At 35.3% G+C, this 18,733-nt stretch overlaps 4 protein-coding genes across 12 annotated transcripts; 3 read left to right on the plus strand and 1 right to left on the minus strand.

The window, feature by feature from the left end:
• The first annotated feature begins 1,227 nt into the window (after positions 1–1,227).
• On the plus strand, positions 1,228–2,499 carry LOC107621064 (uncharacterized). The gene is made up of 2 exons (XM_016323109.1): positions 1,228–1,678; positions 1,787–2,499. Exons 1-2 carry the CDS (start codon positions 1,228–1,230, stop codon positions 2,497–2,499), a joined length of 1,164 nt encoding a protein of 387 aa, XP_016178595.1.
• A 27-nt stretch (positions 2,500–2,526) lies between these two features.
• Positions 2,527–7,856, plus strand: LOC107638121 (uncharacterized). The gene is made up of 7 exons (XM_088493601.1): positions 2,527–2,655; positions 4,291–4,455; positions 5,063–5,123; positions 5,465–7,021; positions 7,116–7,320; positions 7,423–7,562; positions 7,646–7,856. The coding sequence occupies exons 1-7, from the start codon at positions 2,527–2,529 to the stop codon at positions 7,795–7,797; spliced, it is 2,409 nt and encodes an 802-aa protein (XP_088349727.1). The 3' UTR covers positions 7,798–7,856.
• Positions 7,857–8,668: 812 nt separating this feature from the next.
• Positions 8,669–13,834, plus strand: LOC107621063 (L-arabinokinase). Of its 8 annotated transcripts, none has more exons than XM_088483183.1 (17): positions 8,669–8,794; positions 9,092–9,225; positions 9,348–9,455; positions 9,981–10,049; positions 10,155–10,238; positions 10,342–10,418; positions 10,782–10,848; positions 11,123–11,180; positions 11,280–11,347; positions 11,442–11,504; positions 11,855–11,908; positions 12,005–12,107; positions 12,182–12,291; positions 12,376–12,495; positions 13,141–13,197; positions 13,287–13,423; positions 13,531–13,834. In XM_088483183.1, exons 2-16 carry the CDS (start codon positions 9,100–9,102, stop codon positions 13,410–13,412), a joined length of 1,290 nt encoding a protein of 429 aa, XP_088339309.1. In that variant the 5' UTR covers positions 8,669–8,794; positions 9,092–9,099; the 3' UTR covers positions 13,413–13,423; positions 13,531–13,834. The 8 variants fall into 8 exon arrangements, 6 of the variants coding, with proteins under 6 accessions (XP_088339309.1, XP_088339314.1, XP_088339306.1 ...); XM_088483188.1 differs by having other exon boundaries at positions 8,790–8,886; positions 12,182–12,201; XM_088483180.1 differs by having other exon boundaries at positions 8,793–8,886.
• A 470-nt stretch (positions 13,835–14,304) lies between these two features.
• On the minus strand, positions 14,305–17,725 carry LOC107623895 (P53/DNA damage-regulated protein). Of its 2 annotated transcripts, XM_016326292.3 has the most exons (4): positions 17,286–17,725; positions 15,952–16,053; positions 15,557–15,824; positions 14,305–14,730 (listed from the first exon to the last, which is right to left on the minus strand). In XM_016326292.3, exons 2-4 carry the CDS (start codon positions 16,033–16,035, stop codon positions 14,582–14,584), a joined length of 501 nt encoding a protein of 166 aa, XP_016181778.1. In that variant the 5' UTR covers positions 16,036–16,053; positions 17,286–17,725; the 3' UTR covers positions 14,305–14,581. The 2 variants fall into 2 exon arrangements, with proteins under 2 accessions (XP_016181778.1, XP_088339327.1); XM_088483201.1 differs by lacking the exon at positions 17,286–17,725 and having other exon boundaries at positions 15,952–16,092.
• Positions 17,726–18,733: the final 1,008 nt, after the last annotated feature.

The raw sequence follows: 18,733 nt of genomic DNA on the forward strand, positions 1-18,733 counted from the left end.
TACGAATATAGGGGTATCCCAAGTATTGAGAGTCTGTGATATGACGCATGAAAAATTCAACGTATTTAGGGTGCACCTGAGATACGTTGCAGGCGAAAAAACCGATACTAAATATCCGAAATGCGTTTCAGAAGCTGATGCAAGTCACAGCACCTGAAATAGAGTCAACAGAAATTAGGATCACAGTATCCGAGATATAGTCTAACTCTCTCCTTAAATAAAATTTTCCTATATTATCGCATTATATTTTTTAATAAAATAATGAAGCAAACAAATATTTCACATTTTTTTACTCTTCTTTTAAAAATAGTATTTATTCTCACTAGTTAATACTATTAGTATCACGAAAATATGAACGAATAAGAAGACGATTTATAGATCATATTAATTTTATCAACATTCTTTTTTTTTCAAAAACATATATTATATAATAATATATACCCAAATATCGAATTTTTTTATTTAAATTAAAAAATATAATATTTACCGATTTAAATAAATGTATAAGTATTTACTGAAATATATTTAGAGTCATATCTCGGGGTGCAGTGGGAGAAACCGAAAATCAAACGTATCTCGGATGTAGTGACCCCATTATGTGTAACAGGACTAGCTGGTCATAACTCGGGTGCACCCGAGATATGCTCATATTCTGACATGGGGCACTGCGTCTGAGATACGTGTAAGGAAGCAAAAGAGGGGCACTGCATCCGAGATATAGTCAAGATTATAATTAGGGTCTCAGCACCCAAGATATGTTGTACAATAAGTCTATTTATAGAGACCATCCCAATACCTCTCCTCACACAATTTACAAACCATTCTTTTCTTGTCTTCTTTCGATTTTGCTCTAATGGAGAACAATCAATACTTTTTTGTGGTGGTTTATCCGAATGGGATAGTCAGACACGGTGATAAAGGAGTGATATTTGAGTCTGACAATACTGTGATGTTGCGCACTTACCGGATGAAGGAATGGTTTATCCAAATGGGATAGTCAGATAGGCTAAAATATCACTGCCGATGCAAGGAATTCTCCAATGGTTGTCCGTGAAGTCTTCGTGTGTCATTACGACAGAACTTGAATTACTAGTATATTTTACATTATATTGTGGATGCATTAGACTCTATACGTTTGTTTTTTGTTTAGCATGTTGTTGACATTAGATCAATATTCGCAGGGAGGTACGTCGGTTCGGTGGATCGCATACCTGTCTGGCACCAACCATGTCTCAGGACCATGCACAACTGGATAGTGGGTTGATTTGCAAGGTTGTGTTACCTATGATAAAGACTGATCCTTTGGTGTCTATCCCAGTGTTGCAAAGTGTTGTCCATCAAAGTTACCATTTTAAGCCCTCGTATCGGAAGGTGTGGATGGCAAATCAAAAGGCAATTGCCAAGATCTATGGCGACTGGAAAGAGTCATACAATAGGATTCTGGCTCTCTTACAAGCCTTGCAGGAGTGCCTCCCAGGCACAATCCACGAGTGCAATGATGTCCCTTATTACAACGGGGATATGGTTGATGGAGAGTGGAGTCAGTTTGATAAGGTTTTCTGGATATTTCCTCCATGTATTGAAGCGTTTAAGCATTGCAAGTTATTTGTATCGATGGACGGAACACATCTGTATGGCAAGTATGGGGGCGTGCTTTTGATTTCTGTGGCTCAAGACGGTAACAACAATATTCTTCCTATAGCTTTCTCATTAGTGGAGTCTGAGACAATGGAGTCATGGTCTTTTTTCCTCTCAAATTTGAGACAACATGTTACTCCATAGCCAGGAATCCTAATCATATCAGATAGATCACAGGCCATTCGCGCCGCTCTCAATGCACCTCACAATGGATGGCATCCCCCATCAGCATATCATGCTTACCGCATCCGGTACATGGCATCAAACTTCAATTCTAGGTTCAAGTCAACCGAGGGTAAGAGGTACCTGATAAATGCGGCGTACAGTCTGAGTAAGGAAGGATGCGACTGGTACTTGGATGCTTTAGGTACACTGTCCCGTGAGATGGTGGATTGGGCTCTTCGTTTCAGGAAGGAATTGTGGTTGCAGCATTGCGACGAAGGTCGTCGGTATGGTCACATGACTACAAACTTATCGGAGTGTATAAATGCCATGCTTAAGGGAACGAGGAATCTTCCAATGGCAGCGATTGTTCGGGCAACGTATGAGCGGTTGCAACAGTTGTTTGTGCGTAAAGGACGCGAAGCACTTGCTCAGTTACAGGGTAGACAGATCCACTCGCAGCGGCTGTTGGAAGCTATAGATAAGAACAGAGAGAGTTTGCCGATGTTGCGAGTCACCCATTGTGATCGTAGGACATCCGTTTTTAGCGTGAAAGAGATGGAGCCATTAGATGCTTGGTCACAGACATCATATCGGGTTCGTCTTTCCGAGCGTACATGCGATTGTGGCCTGTTCCAGTCATTGCATTACCCATGTCGACACGCCCTGGCGGCATGTGCAGCTGCGAGTATCGAGTGAGGTCATTTTGTGGACCCCGTGTACACGATGGCCTTTGTATTCAAAGTATACAAGAGGGAGTTTTCGCCGATACCAGACGAAAAGATGTGGCCTCCATGGTACAGTACACGCCTGAAGCCCAACCCAGCCATGAGGAGGAAGGCATCGGGTAGGCCGGTATCCACTCGGATCCGGAATGAGATGGATGCCATTGAGCATGCGAAGAAGAGATGTGGGCTCTGCTGCGGAGAGGGCCACACCAGACGTGGGTGTCCCAATGCGCCCCACTCGGATCCATGACGACGCATGCAGTTTAGGGTTTAGGTCTTTTTGTTTCAATGTTGTCACTTTGATGTACTGATTGTTATTAGATGTGTTTAATGTGTAATGAAGCATAATTTCTATATAACTAGTTACCTTCGATTGTTATGGGACCATTTTTCATCTATAACATTACAATATTTTCATCGAAAAAGCATACAATATATTTATAACATCAGATCTTAACTATATCTCGGATGCAGTGCTCCTGTTTTACTTCCTTGCACGTATCTCGGATGCAGTGTCCCATGTCAGAATATGAGCATATCTCGGATGCCGTGTATCCGAGATGCTCTTTTGTTCATATCTCGGGTGCACCCGGGATATGACTAGCGCGTCCCGTATCACAAATCAAGGTCACTGCATCCGAGATACGTGTGTTTTTCAGTTTTTCCCACTGTATCCGAGATATGACTCCAAATATAATTTGATAAATACTTATATGTTTATTTAAATCGGTAAATATTATTTTTTAATTTAAATTAAAAAACCTCAAATTTCTTTGTCATTAAGATATTCTTTGGACTAATTTTTGGTGACTTTTCTTTGGACTAATTTGATAAAAAGAAATATTTTTTTAGTTCTTCCATAAAAATATTTAATTTTTCATAAAATACAAAAATACTCTTTTCTTTAATTTTTAAAGGAATAAAATACTTTTTAAGATTTATTTTATTTAATTATAGTATAAATTAAAAATTTAATTTTAAAATTATTTAAACTAATCTTTTTAGTTAATTTTAAGACTAAAATACCCTTTAAAAAATTAATTTCAGAAAGACTGAAATAATTTTTTGGATTAATTTTGTTTACTTATATTATAAATAAAATTTGAATTTAATAATAAAAAGACAAAAATATACATTTTAAGATTAATGTGTTAATATTTTTAGAAATAATTTTAATAGTTAAACGTAGAATAATCAATAATATATTAGTTAAATTAAATAATATATTGAATATACTTATCTAAAATCACTCTAATTTCTGTTTTGATCGTATTTTAGGTGCTATAACTCGCATTAGTTTTTGAACGCATCTCAAGAGTTTAATATCCGTTTCTCCTCCTGCAATGTATTCTGCATGCACTCTGAATACATAAGATTTTTCACACATTATACTTCAGAATCTCAATACCTGATACGCTTATATACGTACTTGCCTCACATTATCTGAGATGTGGTACATTATTTATTTAAGTAATTATTCTACAGTTTATGTATATTGATAAATTATATAATTATTTAATTTAAATAAAAAAATTAAATCCGGCCCTTGTTCATTTTCACGAAGGACAAGACAATCTCTGGAAAAAAAAAGAACATTTCGACCCTCAACTTTTACATTTTGGGACAATAGAATTTTTTTTTTAAAAAATTTGTTAAATAGTAATAAAAATTAGTTTTATAGGGGTTTTATTTGTAATGTGGGGGTTTTAAACTCCCACAAACTATTAATAAGTTTGTTTTTGAAAAATTTCTTTGTCAACAGCAATGTTCTGAAAACCGGACCGGACCGGTCGGTTCGACCGGTTTAACCGCGAACCGGCGATGCAGACGGTCCGGTCCTCCTGCAGAAACCGTCCTAGAAAGAACCGGTGACGAACCGGCGAACCGGCCAAAAACCGGCCGGTTGGGCCGAACCGGTAACCGGCCGGTTCTGCATAAACGACGTCGTTTCATTATTTAAAAAAAAAAAAAAAGAAACCCTTAACCCGACCCGACCCGACCCGAAGAGCACCCTGACCCGGTGACCCCAACCACCCCCCGTTTCTTCCCCCGAATCCCTAATTCTGTGTGTTCTGTGTTGTTCATCTTCGTGAGAGAAGAGAATAGCGAATGAGAGAAGACTGAAGCTGACCCTCCACGCCCGAACCCCAGCCTGCCACCGCCCCCTCCTTCGTCGCCGCGGTCACCGGTCAACAGCCCAACCACCGTCGCCTGGTCGTCAGCCCAAGTAACCCTCCTTCTTCGCCTGGTTCCCTGCCCAGTAGCCAGCCGTCTGCCTCGTCTTCATCTGCCCCGTCCCATCGTCTTCATCGTCACGCGGTGAGTAACTCGTCTCAGCTCATCTTTGTTCTTCAATTCTTTGCCTCTGTGAACTTCGACTTCCCCTATGTGAACTTCAACTTGCTTCTGTGAACTTGAACTTGCCTCTGTGAACTGACTTCCTCTGCTCATCTTTGTTCTTTGCCTCTGTGAACTTCTTTGTTAGTAACTTGGTTTGCACTTCAAATTCTGTTTGTTAGTAACTTGGTTTGCAGCTTCAAATTCTGTTTCTTGGTAACTTGGTTTGCAGCTCAATTTCTCAATTTCTGGTTGTTGGTAACTTGATTTGCAGCTCAATTTCTGTTTGTTGGTAACTTGGTTTGCAGCTGAATTTCTGTGTGTTGCACTGTTGCTCAATTTCTGTTTCTAGTTCAATTTGTGTTTGTAGTTCAATTTCTGTGTGTTGCTCAAATTTCTGTTTTGTAGCTCAAATTTGTTACTGTTTTGTACTTTGTTAATGCTGGAAACTGACTCGGTTTTGCATATTTGTTGACTGGCTGAATTTCTCAAATTTGTTCTGCATAATTGTTAATGTTCATTGTGTAGAATGTAGATAGAATTGTTAATGTTTATTGCTGTGGCTGTTTTTAATTTCATATATGTTTTATTAATTTTAGTTATGGAAGATAGTATTAATCAAGAAGCAACTGCTGATAACAATGATTCTGTGAATAATAACATGCCTGCCGATACTCCTATTTCGAATGATGCTGCTAATCCTAATTCCCGTAGTGCTAACGATAGTCAATCACAAGGTTCTTCGAACCTTAGGGGAAAAATAGATTTAGCTTGGAAATATGTTGCTCTACAAACAGTGAATGGAAAACCACAGTATCAATGTTTATTTTGTCTACAAGTTTTCAATGGAGGTGGAATTCACAGGATGAAGAAACATCTAGCAAAGGTTACCGGAGACGTGAAAAAATGTCCTAAAGTTCCATATGATGTGGAAAAACAGATGGAAAGTTTGTTGAAAGATATTCAGGCCAACAAAAAGAAAAGAAAAGTAAGTTTTGGTGAAGAGGGTGGTGATGAGGTAGAGGATGCAATTGATGAGGCAATCCAAGAAGAACAGGAACAGCAGCGTACCTCGAATCAGCAAGGAGTTGGAGGCGATCCAAAGAAAAAAGCCAAAGTCATTCCTCCTATGTTTGCACCAAGAACAACTCCAGGAGCTCAACCAAGTATTAAGAGTGCTTTGCAAAACAAAGAGGCGATACACGAGGTTGATAAACGATTTGCTCGGTGGCTTTTGGATTGTAAAATTCCATTTAATGCTGTGATGTCGCCATATTTCCAAGATATGTTGGATGGTGTTGCTGGTATTGGACCTGGTTACAAGGGGCCTTCTTATGATAAGTTAAGGGTTCATTTGTTGGCTGATCTTAAAAGAGAAAGTCAAATGCTAGTTGATAGTTATAGGAGTGCATGGAAGAAAACTGGATGTACCCTCATGGCGCATATTTCTAACCTTGCAACTCGTGCTTCAAAGATCACAGTATTTGTGTACAATCATACAGTTTTCTTATCTTGGCTAAGAGAAAGACCTAAGTGGAGAGAAATTGTACGTCCTGGTGCAACCCGGTTTGCAACTGTGTTTATTACATTGAAGAGCATCTTTGACCGTAAAAAGGAGTTGCAACAATTGGTTGTAGATTCAATTTTCACTGATCACAAATTAGGAAGGAGTGCTACTGGTAGAGCTGTGAGTGCTATTATTCTGGATGCAAAATTTTGGGACGATTGCTTTACTGTATGTAAACTTGTGAGCCCTCTGATTTACTTGCTGAGGGTTGTTGATGCTGATGACCCCCCATCTTTGGGGTATGTTTATGAAGGAATGTTAAGGGCAGAAGATGCAATTAAGGAGATGTTTAGGCAATCCAAGACTGCATATCAGCCATACACAGATATTATCAACTCAAGATGGGACAAGCATTTGAAGAAAGATCTTCATGCGGCAGCTTACTTCCTGAATCCTAAATTCTTTTTTAATGAAAATTATAAAGAAGCACCTGATGTTATGCGAGGTTTGCTTGATCTTGTTACCTTGTATTGCAAGTGTAACAATTTGGATTCAGTTCAGGCAATGAAAGAAATACATTTATATAGAGATCGGAAGGAAAGTTTTGATAGACAAGAAGTTATTCCAGCTGCATCTGAACTTAAGCCTGGTAAGAATATGGTTGAATATTTGTTTTAACTTGTTTTATGCTCCTATGTTCTTAATTAATATCTTATAATATGTTATGGTTTTATAATTGGTAGATGAATGGTGGAGGTTATTCGGAGGCTCTGCTCCATGTCTACAAAAGATAGCTGTTCGCATTCTTAGCCAAGCATCTGCTTCTTCTGGGTGTGAGAGAAATTGGAGCCTTTTTGACCAGATTCATACAAAAAGAAGAAATAGATTGGAGCATGATAGACTCAATGACATTGTTTATGTTACCTATAATTTGCGTCTTAAATCCAGGTAATATATGTTTCATGAAATACTATATTGTTTCATTTGTAATCTTTATCATAATAAATTTGTAAATTATTAAATCTCTATATATTGTATTTAAATTTTTAGGAAGGAAAAAGAAAAAAGAAAGCAAAAGACACAACATGATCCAATTGATTATGAAAGTATCAGTCAAGTTGACTTCTGGGTGACTGAAGAGGTTGTAGAGAAAGAGCCTGATCTTCCTAGTAATGTGGATGACTTATTGCGTGAGTATAGTATATTTAGTTTCTAATGATTTATTAGAATGTTCTTAGTTTATAATATAATGATAACATTTCTATTTTATTAGGTGAAATTGATGCTGATTTATATCAAAGTGGTGGTGGTAGTAGTGGTCTTTATGCTGCATCTCTTTCTTCTGCTGATCAGGGTGGGAATGAAGGTGAAGATCATCCCACCGAAGCAGATTTGCAACAAGTTCTTGCGGATTTTGATAATTGATAAACAATGATGTTGGGATTTAATATTTACATATGCTTTTATTACTATTTAACTTTTGAGTTTGGATTTTGATAAGATCATATGTATTTGGTTGATGATATTTTATGTAGTGTTTTTAATTTCGAAGATATTTTAAGATTTTTATCAGACTATAATTATATTTTAGGATATGTATTTATAATTTTTTTATTATTCTACTCTAAAACGGTTTTTCCGGTTGAACCATCGGTTGAACCGGTTAGACCAGTAAACCAGTGAACCAGTGACTAGAGCGGTTTGATGACCGGTCCGGTTTTCTGAACCTTGGTCAACAGCGATTAAGTGGAGAAAGATCATTGATGAAAATGATGTGACAAGAAAAAAAAAGTAATTGTACAAAAATCTTTTAAAGAAAAAAAAATAGCATTGAATAAGAAAAAAATATTAATGTTGATAATATTGGTATGAGTGATGATAGCAGATGAGGAGATAATGATGATGATAAAGTATGATTACACAATAAAAATATAGAAGAAGAAATGATAACGATGACAATGAAAAAGGTGGTAGTAGCAGCGGTCATAATTGATTATATTGTTAAAAAGAACTTTAGAGTTTAGAACTTCTACAAAATATATAAATAAAACTCCCAAAAAATAATTGTAAATGAAAAAGTTGAGAACAAAAGTTTTCCCTTTTTGAACAGAAATAGTCATATTATTCATAAAAATAAACAAAAATTAGATTAGATGTTTACTCTTAATTCTACTACATATAAAATAAACGTTTTTTTATTATAAAATTTGAAATTGTAATTACTAGATAATAAGATATTAAAATATTGATCATATTTGACAAATAGTATTAATTTCTTCTCTTAATAGTTAATATTCAATTTTTTAACACGGAATAAGTAAAATGGCATTTACTCCGAATTTTCTATTGAATTCCAAGACCCAAGATGTTTATACCTATTTTTGTTGAAAATAAATAAATAAATGAACTTCGCCCGCTACTGGTAAGTTGATTCATATTTTTTGGTGACTTTTTTTTTTTTGGTGACTAAGTTGATTCATATTTGATAACTCGTATGAAAGCTTATTCCTTTTGGTAATTGCTAATGGCCAATGACAATGTTGCATCTTGATCTGGTCACTTACAATATAATTCTAGGGTTTATTGGTTATAACACCTATGAATTCTTAATCAATGAATCAAAACATTAGATCCTTACTACATTGTTCATTTTCAGTACTATTTTTCATTATTATTATTTATAGTGCATATAACATTGCAATTATTCATAATATGGTAGCGATTAAAATGGGGATGAAGCAGCAGGAAGAGTATGATGGCGATGGTGCTGCTGCTGTTTCTTCCACACAGAAAATGGTGTTTGCTTACTATGTCACTGGTCATGGATTTGGCCACGCAACTCGTGTTGCGGAGGTAACCTCTCATTTCTCATCCTCATTCTCATTGTCATTGTCATTCATGATTCATTATTTGGATATTGCATTGCACTTAAGTTTGAATTGCAATTTCAATTTCAATTGCATGTATATATGTAGGTGGTGAGGCATCTAATCCTTGCTGGTCATGATGTTCATGTGGTCACTGCTGCTCCTGAATTTGTTTTCACCAACGAAGTGCATTCTCCTCGCTTATTCTTTCGCAAGGTGAGTTTACTTCATTTTAGCTTGATTCAGAATTAGTTTGATAGTTGGATCCACTTCAAAATGGGGTTGTTCATGATCTAGATTAGTTGGACTGTATATGGATATGTTTGTTATGGAATGAAATGAATGCTAGGATCATAGCCTGTATAGGTGTTTATTTTTGTGAACAGAAAAAAAAAAAAGCACATGCTTTACTACGTGTAATGATAATTGTACTCACCTTGAATTAAACATTGGGTTGACACACACCTTCACCACCATTGGATTGGGTGTTGTCTCACTTCAAATCATGGTAACGGTTTTGTGAACTGGCTTGGTATTTGATGCAAAATGAGCACATCAATCATTTACTCATTCAGTAAAAGGAGTAAAAGAATTACTATAGTTAGTCCATGCTATTTTAATTTGTTGTGCGTTGGAGATTTATCATTTTCTAGAGTTGTATTCTCGGATCTGGACATTCATGTCATTCAAAAGCACATAATTCTTACAAATTAGAGATACATTTATCCATTTTTTTTCAAGTTGGTTTTGGAGTGTGGAGCTGTTCAATCAGATGCTTTGACAGTCGATCCCCTTGCCACTTTGGAGAGGGTAAAGAAACATAACTTCTTAGTTCAGTTAGTTGATTAGTTATAGTAAAGATGATCAATGCTTGAACTTTAAATTGTTCTTCTTCTTTGTATTTGGTTATATTAGTATACTGAGGAAACAGTGAAGCCCCGTGCTGGTATCTTGGTAAAAGAAGCAGAGTGGCTGAAATTCATCAATGCTGACTTAGTGGTAAATAAATTATTCTTACCATTTATTCTCATGCCAGCCATTTTTGTATGAAGAGAATACACTGTATCTGGTGGACCCTTCTAAAGCTGATATGAAAATGCAGGTATCTGATGTTGTCTCCACTGTATGTCGTGTAGCAGCCGATGTTGGTATACCCTCTGTTTGTGTGGCCAATTTCAGGTAATCTTCCTCCCCTTTTGTGACTGGTGCCACACTAAAAGAAAGTGTAGGAAATAAAATTACTGTCCCAAAATGTCTATGTCCTTTCATCTTAGCATTAAGATCTCTCTTCATCGTGTATTCTTTCAAAAACCTGATTGGTATAAATTCTTTTTGACTCCATCACATCACTAAGTTGCTTGTTCACTTTCTAATTCACTGCCTAAATTAAATAGTCTTTACTATTAATAAAAAATTTAATCGTAAATGATGCGATTAGAAACTACTTCATTTTAGCACTTGAGAGTTGAGATAAATCGGATTGCTTATTTTTCATAAGCTGCGTCAATAATTATTGCTCATTCGATATCTTTGTGATTTCAGTTGGGACATCATCTATCTGGATTATGTCATGGCTGCTGGACCTGATTCTCGTTCGATAGTTTTGCAGGTATCAACAATATTCTATATAGAAAGTTATCTTTCTGTTCTGCCGTTTGAGAGAAATTTTAGGTTTCTGATTGTGTATCTTAAAAAATTTGATGCTAGTTTGGGATTTAATATATGCATCTAGTTTCTGAATCTGATCCGTTATTTATGGTGCATACTAAATGACTTTATGAAGCCCCACAGAAAAAGATAAAAGTCAAGCCAAGTAAAATCCTTTCAACTTTTATTATTTTTTAACAAAGATAAAAGGTGCAGTTGCATATTTATCGATGCAGATAGCTGAAGACTATTCTAATTGCAATTTCCTTATCCGCCTTCCAGGATATTGCCCAAGTATGTTAGTTCTTATAAAATTTCACAACAATTTCGTAAAATTATTTAAATAGCTGTCTAAATCTTGTCTTTTTAACAGTATTTGTTGCATATTTGCAGTGCCCGCTTTTCGCAATGTTATTGATGTGCCTCTTGTTGTGAGGAGGCTGTATAAATCCACAGAAGAGGTACTGCAACAGTACAACATGAACCTTTGCGGAGATTTTCCATACGATGGTTTCGTTCCTAATCTATGAGCATGTAATTTTCGTTGTTGAAAAGGTGAGGGAAGAACTAGGGATAGCAGACAATGTGAAACTAGTCATTCTCAACTTTGGTGGCCAGGTTATTCCTTAAATTCCATTTTTAGGTACTAGAATTATATATATATATATTTGTCTGGTTATAAAATAGTTTACTTTGAAGCAATTTGTTTCCTTAAGTGTTCAAGCCTCCAATTCACTTCATCTGAACCTTCAGTTAAATACTGATTTGAATTATGAACACAGTTTACAATTTTCTTGCTAATTGTCTGTTGGATCAATCTTCGTTTTACGAGTTTGTTACTTCATCATGACCTTATATTTTTAAGTGTTACCTGTATTTGGACCATTGGCCTCAGTATAAGCAGAGCCACTACCGTCATCGGACATTCTGAATTCTTCCTGACTATATACTGTCTATCCTTGTCCCAGCCATCAGAATTGAAACTGAAGGAGGAGTTTTTGCCTTCTGGTTGGTTGTGCCTGGTACTCATCAATGATTCTTCTTTATATATGTTTGATTAAAATTATTCCTCGATTAGTATACAGTTCTTAATTGGTCGTGTTGCTTTTCGGATCCAGGTTTGTGGTGCTTCTGACACTCAAGACCTTCCTGCAAACTTCAAAAAACTTCCCAAAAATGTTTATACACCTGATATTATTGCAGCATCTGACTGCATGATCGGTTAGTATGAAATATCCTTCGGTTTGGAGCTGGACAAAAAAATAATATGCTAATAGCACCTTTGAATTTTTTAGGAAAACTTGGATATGGCAGTGTGAGTGAAGCCCTGGCATACAAGTGTCCTTTTGTCTTTGTACATAGAGAATATTTCAATGAAGAACCTTTTCTAAGAAAAATGCTTGAAGTGCTCACTCTCTCTATCTCTCTCAAATTTCATTCTCAGTGTTTTCTTGATCTCTTTTTAATTGTTTTTTATTTTCTCCCTTAGCATTATCAAGGTGGCATTGAAATGAGTAGGAATGATTTACTCTCTGGTCATTGGAAACCTTATCTTGAACGGGCAATGAGTTTGAAGCCATGCTATGAAGAAAGCATCAATGGTGGGGAGGTACCCTTTAATTCTTGAATGAATTGACTCCTATTTCTGCACAAGTAAATATCGTCATGTAATGTCATATACAACTTTGAGCTTTATTTGTTTAACGGTTGATTTCTTGTAACTCTTGCAAGAGTGTCCCCTAGTCTATATAGTAGACAGGGGATGTCAATAAAATATAAATATAAATTAAAGTTGGCCTTTGGATTTGTCTGTATCAAATTTTGTATCTCCAAATATTTTGAATGTGAATTCCTTTCCAACATGTGATTAATATGCCATAGCAAATAGGTTTTTAGAAAGGGCAATCTTTAAAAGCTTGAAATATTTTTTAAAAATATCTTTATTTTACCACTGATGGACCAAGAACAAGGTTTCTTTACCTTACCATTGAATCTGCCACTAGTAGTAATTTTACCTTTTGGGATGAGTTCTCTTCCTCTAGTTTTAGTTTGCCTTGGAGAATGCTTAAGAGCTTAATCTTTAACCGGATTTAATTGTCTATTGATCACACTACCTTGCATTCATTGTTCTTCTTATGAACATGATTTTAGGTTTGTTCTTTTTTTCCATTCTGATTCTGACATGTAAGTGCTTATGTATTTCCAAAGTTTGATTTTTATTTTTATTTTTCAAATAAACATTTTAAAAATACAGGTGGCAGCCCAGATCTTGCAGGAGATTGCTTTGGGAAAATATCATGCTTCAGTCAATGTAAAATGGATTCTAACACCTATTAATAGCAGTGTTTGTTTTTGTCAAAATTTTCTTATTCATTGGCATATTGACTTGATAATATGTAGCATAGCGAGGCAAAAAGATCGTGTGATGCCGCAGTTCCAGATGATCAACGACGAAGAGCCATTGGTCAAGATGATATTTTGATCCCAGAATGGTATGCAAATGCTGGAAAACAACTTGATTGCTAATCATCATATTTGTAAGTATTAATCCATGTTTACAACATACGGGTAAATCATATTCAAATTCATGTTTATAATTTTGTTGTATGGTTCCTAATACATAAGTCATTTGTTTTTGCTAAAGGTTCTTCATGGAAATGTTGAAGGTTTTCCAAGATACCTCTTTGCTTTGAGAAACAAACAATGCTGGCGATTAAGGTTATGCTGCTCTTCAACTATAGGGACATGATCATGTCATATGAAAGTAATCACGTTTATAAATTTATTTGTAATTGATAAAAAGTTCAAAATATTTCTAAAGAAAATGAAGTGCATGGCCTGTAAAATATATATTTCAGATACATCTTAAGCATAATATGTAACCCCTTATTTTCACATTTGGGAACTCACTTTAACCTTATTCTAAAATTTGACGATTCTCAACAAAATGTTATTCTTCTACTGTCATCTCATTCTCATTCTGAAGTAGATACCAAGAAATAGCAATTACCCGGCCAGGTTAACAACATACATATTATAATTAATTAACGCAATATACAGTGATATCAAAAAGATAATAATAATAATAATAATAATAATAATAATAATAATAATTACTATTACTGACAATTATGGACTACGGTGATATATAAATAATTAATAGCTTATATTATTCTCTGTCGTATCACTGACAATTATAGGGAATTTAGTAACTACAGATTTGTAGTTATTAATAAAAAATCATAGAGTTTATCTATCAAATTAAAGCTTATCTATTCACTGAGCAAGTGAGAATTGACATAAATACACTGCGCCTTCAAAAAGAATCCCAGGAAGGAAAACTACTTATTAAATTGCAAAACCTTTAATTACACTGCCATTCAATTTCAACCAAAAATCAATATTAATCCATTGAATCTTTGACTAGAACTTCACTAATATCCATTTAATTACGGGAACCTTTGACAACCCAGGATTTAAATACCAGAAATCTGTGACAAAATCTCCATTACATTGAATGAAGCAACCAAGAGGTAAACTTGAGGATTTAAAATAAGCATTTGGTTTATAATTACAAGAGAGATTAGATAAGCTACCCAGATATCCTAAGAAGATTTCTTCTAGAACACATTGCCATTTTGTAACTAATTGACATAGGAAAAACTTGGTCGCACACAGTCGTAAGCTCAGGCATCTTACTTTGACTTGTCGTTTAAGGTTACAAGAGATCTAACCACGCCTGGTCCTATCTTATCAGCAAGGGCACCTGTCTCTGAAATAAGTAATGATTTTTCCTTCACTATGCTCTGTAGCTTTTTTGCCTCGAAGTCAAGTCGAGGTTGATCTGTAATTACAAAGCTCAGTATGAGGGATACACCAATCTACAGTTAATATATATCAGTTCTATGCTTGAAGGAACTAAGTCATAGATACGATTTAAACTCTGAACTCAGGAATAACAGTGATCATTAATGAACAGGAACAGATATAATCAGTCTCATCAGAAATTCAGAATTACACGTTGATGCATAATGATGATAAATCTTTAATATGTTCTAATCATGTGTAGGATATGCGTACCAAGATGAAAAAACAAGGAACGTATGTCAAAAATTCCAAACTACTTTCAGGTAAAAAGGGTAGAGTTAAATTTGTCTTCGGCATTGCAGGATTTGCAATAACATGAAAAAATTGTTGCCATAATGAATTCAAACCATTAGACTGTAACATAGGTAATTTCAATAAAGATGAATTTTTACATGCAACTAAACAAACAGATAAATACAACAAAGACACATGCTTGATAATTCAAATATCAAATTGATAATTCAGTCTAGACTCCAAACAAATGCATGAAATATGGCTTGTATTTCCATCCAACATTAATATATTAAAGCATATAACAAGGAAAACAATCATCTGTCATAAATATTTATTTTCCTAAATTGCACTCAATCTAAAATTTGTTACCGAACTTTACTGTCAAATAACCACGACACAAATGATAACTAAGCAAGACTTTTGCACAAGCACATTGGGAGAAAAGAAAAATGGAACGGGTTTTTATTTTGTGGCACTACTAACAGAGGCATGCATTTATGGTATTTTGATTCGTTGTCCCTATATTTTACTTCTTTAGAGGATAGGGTGGGATGGAATGAACAATTAACCTGTTTCCAAGATAGTGTGGGCAGCATGGAATGGGATGCTGGCAAACATATCAGTTCCTGGAAACATCATCCATGTCTTCTCGAATGAATCATGGTTACCACAGGTGTTACACACTTCTTGCACCAAGGGTCTTGACCTCGTCCCTGTGACTCCCTTCATCATCGATTCAAAAGGAGTCGGAACACTAGTCTTGGTTGTCCGAGCCCTCTTCCTTAATGCAGTCAGTGCTTCTCTGTTCCCATTTCTCAATTTATCATTCTCAACCATCTGCATTTTTGCCCCAAATAGCATAGACAGTTAAGTACCGACTTAATTCCACAGAAAAGCCATTTAAAGGGACTGATGAGGGTATGGTAATGAATTGATGATTGAGATTCCTCAATGAAGTTGTTACCTTATGCCGGGCCAAAAGAAGAAGCTCGGCTTCCAGTTCCACTTCTGTTAATTTTTGTTGGAATTGTTTCATGGTGGGATCCATATTCCAAGAAAGGAACTCCTGCGAGTTGCAAATAAAAAACATATTTTCAAGCTAATGAAATAATGGTGGCCACCAATTTCAAAACAGTTATGAGATTCGGTTGACAATCAAGCATAGTTATCAAAACCGAACCGGTAATTGACAATGAGCTGTAAGGGGGCAGTTTATACAGCGAATTGCCCTGACGAATACTGAGTGTAAGGAGTAGAATAATACCGGACTACTCGACGAGACAAGGTCTCGTCTTTGTATCTCTCAAGCGTAGCTTGAGAGTGGAGAATCTCTTGGGGGGCCCGCTTTCTATCATAAACAATTATATTTATACTAATTTGGTTTATCCTTTTCCGGAGCTACATAATGATTTCGATTTTAGGGAGATGAAAATAATCTCTAGTAAATACTTGAGACCGGTCACTAATTCACCCGGTTGACCCGGTCATAATTAAATAAAAATAAAATTAACATCAAAAGTTAAAACTTAAAATACATGTCTTCACAAACATATTAATAACAATCAAATATCAATTCTTAGACATAACTAATAATGCAAAAAGAGATAATAAACTAGTCATTGGTACAAAATACTTTCTCAATTTAAATGAACAAGAGAGAGCAAAAGATAACACAATCAGTAAATCAAATCTGAGAAATAATCTGAAAGTCGGCATCTATATCTTCACAAGACAAATTTAAAGCTTGACCAACATTTTCTTCATTTTGATTTGCATCTATATCTATATTTGTGTATGTTTCACAAAACAATACCAAGATAATTCATAATAATACAAACAGAACAATTTAACTAAACAATTTTATTCCGAGTTGCAAAAAACATGAACTTCATTTTCAACTACAATAATTTTCAGCAGCAAAAGATTTAGCTCAAAAGATGATTTATAGATTTACAGCAACAAAAAAAAATAGCTAAGTGATTATTTCGGCAAGACAACAATAGCTTCAATCTTCAATGATGATAATCAGAAACAAATTTAAATGATTTTTAGCAACAAAAAAAATTTAACTAAGTGATTATTCAGCAAGACATCAACAAACTCAACATTCAATCAGTAACAAATTCATTCAGCAATGAACAAATTTAAGTTAAGTGACATGATATTCAGTAACAAATTTCAGCAACACATTCAATTTTCAGCAACAAATTCAACTTTCAGCAACAAAATCAGAAGTGCAGTGATGAATTAGAGCAACAAATTGAAACTGAAAGAAAGGGAGAATTTGTTGGAACTCACCAAATCGGTTGGGCGAAGGAAGATGACGGCGAGGTTCGAAGCAAGAAGACAAACGAAGACCAGCCCACCAGGACCTGATGCCTCTGCTGCCGGCGACAAGGAGATTAGGGAAGGCGTGGGTCTGAGTGCGAGACTGACGAGACAGAGAGCGACGACGACCGGCCCCGGGACCTGCTGCTTCTGCCGCGGCGACGACAATCGCGGGGAAGGCACGCTAGTTGGGTGTGAGACGGTGACGGTGAGGAAGCTGGTTCCGTTTGGTTCTGCCGCCGGCGAGGCGAGCGCATGAAGGCGGCGACTGCGCTTGAAACTGTGAGGACACAGCGCAACGAGTGGCTGAGTCCGAAACGATGAGTGCCAGACCGAGATGAGGGGAGAGACGAGAAAGTGACGCGGCGAGGGTGAGGCCGTGGAGTGTTGAGAGAGAAGAGAGACGAGGCTGGGGTGGGGGGTTCCATTCAGATTAGGCTTTCAATAGGGGGGACCTGAAACGACGCCGTTTCCAGGTAAAATAAAAAAAAAGTGAGAAACACAACCGGACCGGGTTGCATTAATCAGCCGGATCGAACCGGTTTCCACCGGGACTCATACTTGTTCAGTTCGATAAATGATTCGGTCCGACCAAATAACCGAATGACAAGATTTTCAATCGAACCGATCGAATCAAATTGGATTTGATAATCAAGAAGGAACACTAACAATTTTTGGTAATTTAAAAAAAATAAAACCTATTATCTGATATATAACGTCAACTCTTATAGAAATCAGAATTTTATTAACTGATTCATATAAAAACCACAAATAATAGAATTTCTGAAAAACAAAAATAAATCTATTCTATTTATTCTATTATATAAAAATCGGATGTCTACACTTAATGATGAAGCTGACGTGACATGCTTCGGAGAGTGTTTTTTGATTTAATTGTTTTAATTCATTCAATACAATTTATTGCACTGACTTAATTATATCAACTAATTGATTTGATTAAATATTTAAATATTAATATAATTTATTATAATTTATATTACTTAATTAATTATACTACATTAATTATAATTCGTTATATTAGTGCATTAGTCTTTTCAATTATAAAGTCTAAAATAAAATAAATAAATTGTTATTTATTCTAATTAAATTTATTTATATACTATATATGAATTAACGTTAATTTTATTGATGCTAGATAAAATTATAGAAGAATTTACGAAGCAGCATAAATTATTGCTCTTTCAATCAAATCATACCACATACAAAAATAAATTAAATTAAATAAATCAAATTTGCATATCTATATAAATTGAATTGAATAAATTCGATTTAGGCAAATATGTAGTAAATTGAATTCATAAGGTTCGAATTACATGCAACTTCTGAATAATTATAATGATATGGGTATTGTATATAAAAATTAATAAAAAAATAATTTAAATTCCGTACAATATTTT

Source organism: Arachis ipaensis, chromosome B10 (assembly GCF_059453495.1).
Source record: "Arachis ipaensis isolate K30076 ecotype BB chromosome B10, ASM5945349v1, whole genome shotgun sequence".
Lineage (NCBI taxonomy): Eukaryota > Viridiplantae > Streptophyta > Magnoliopsida > Fabales > Fabaceae > Arachis > Arachis ipaensis.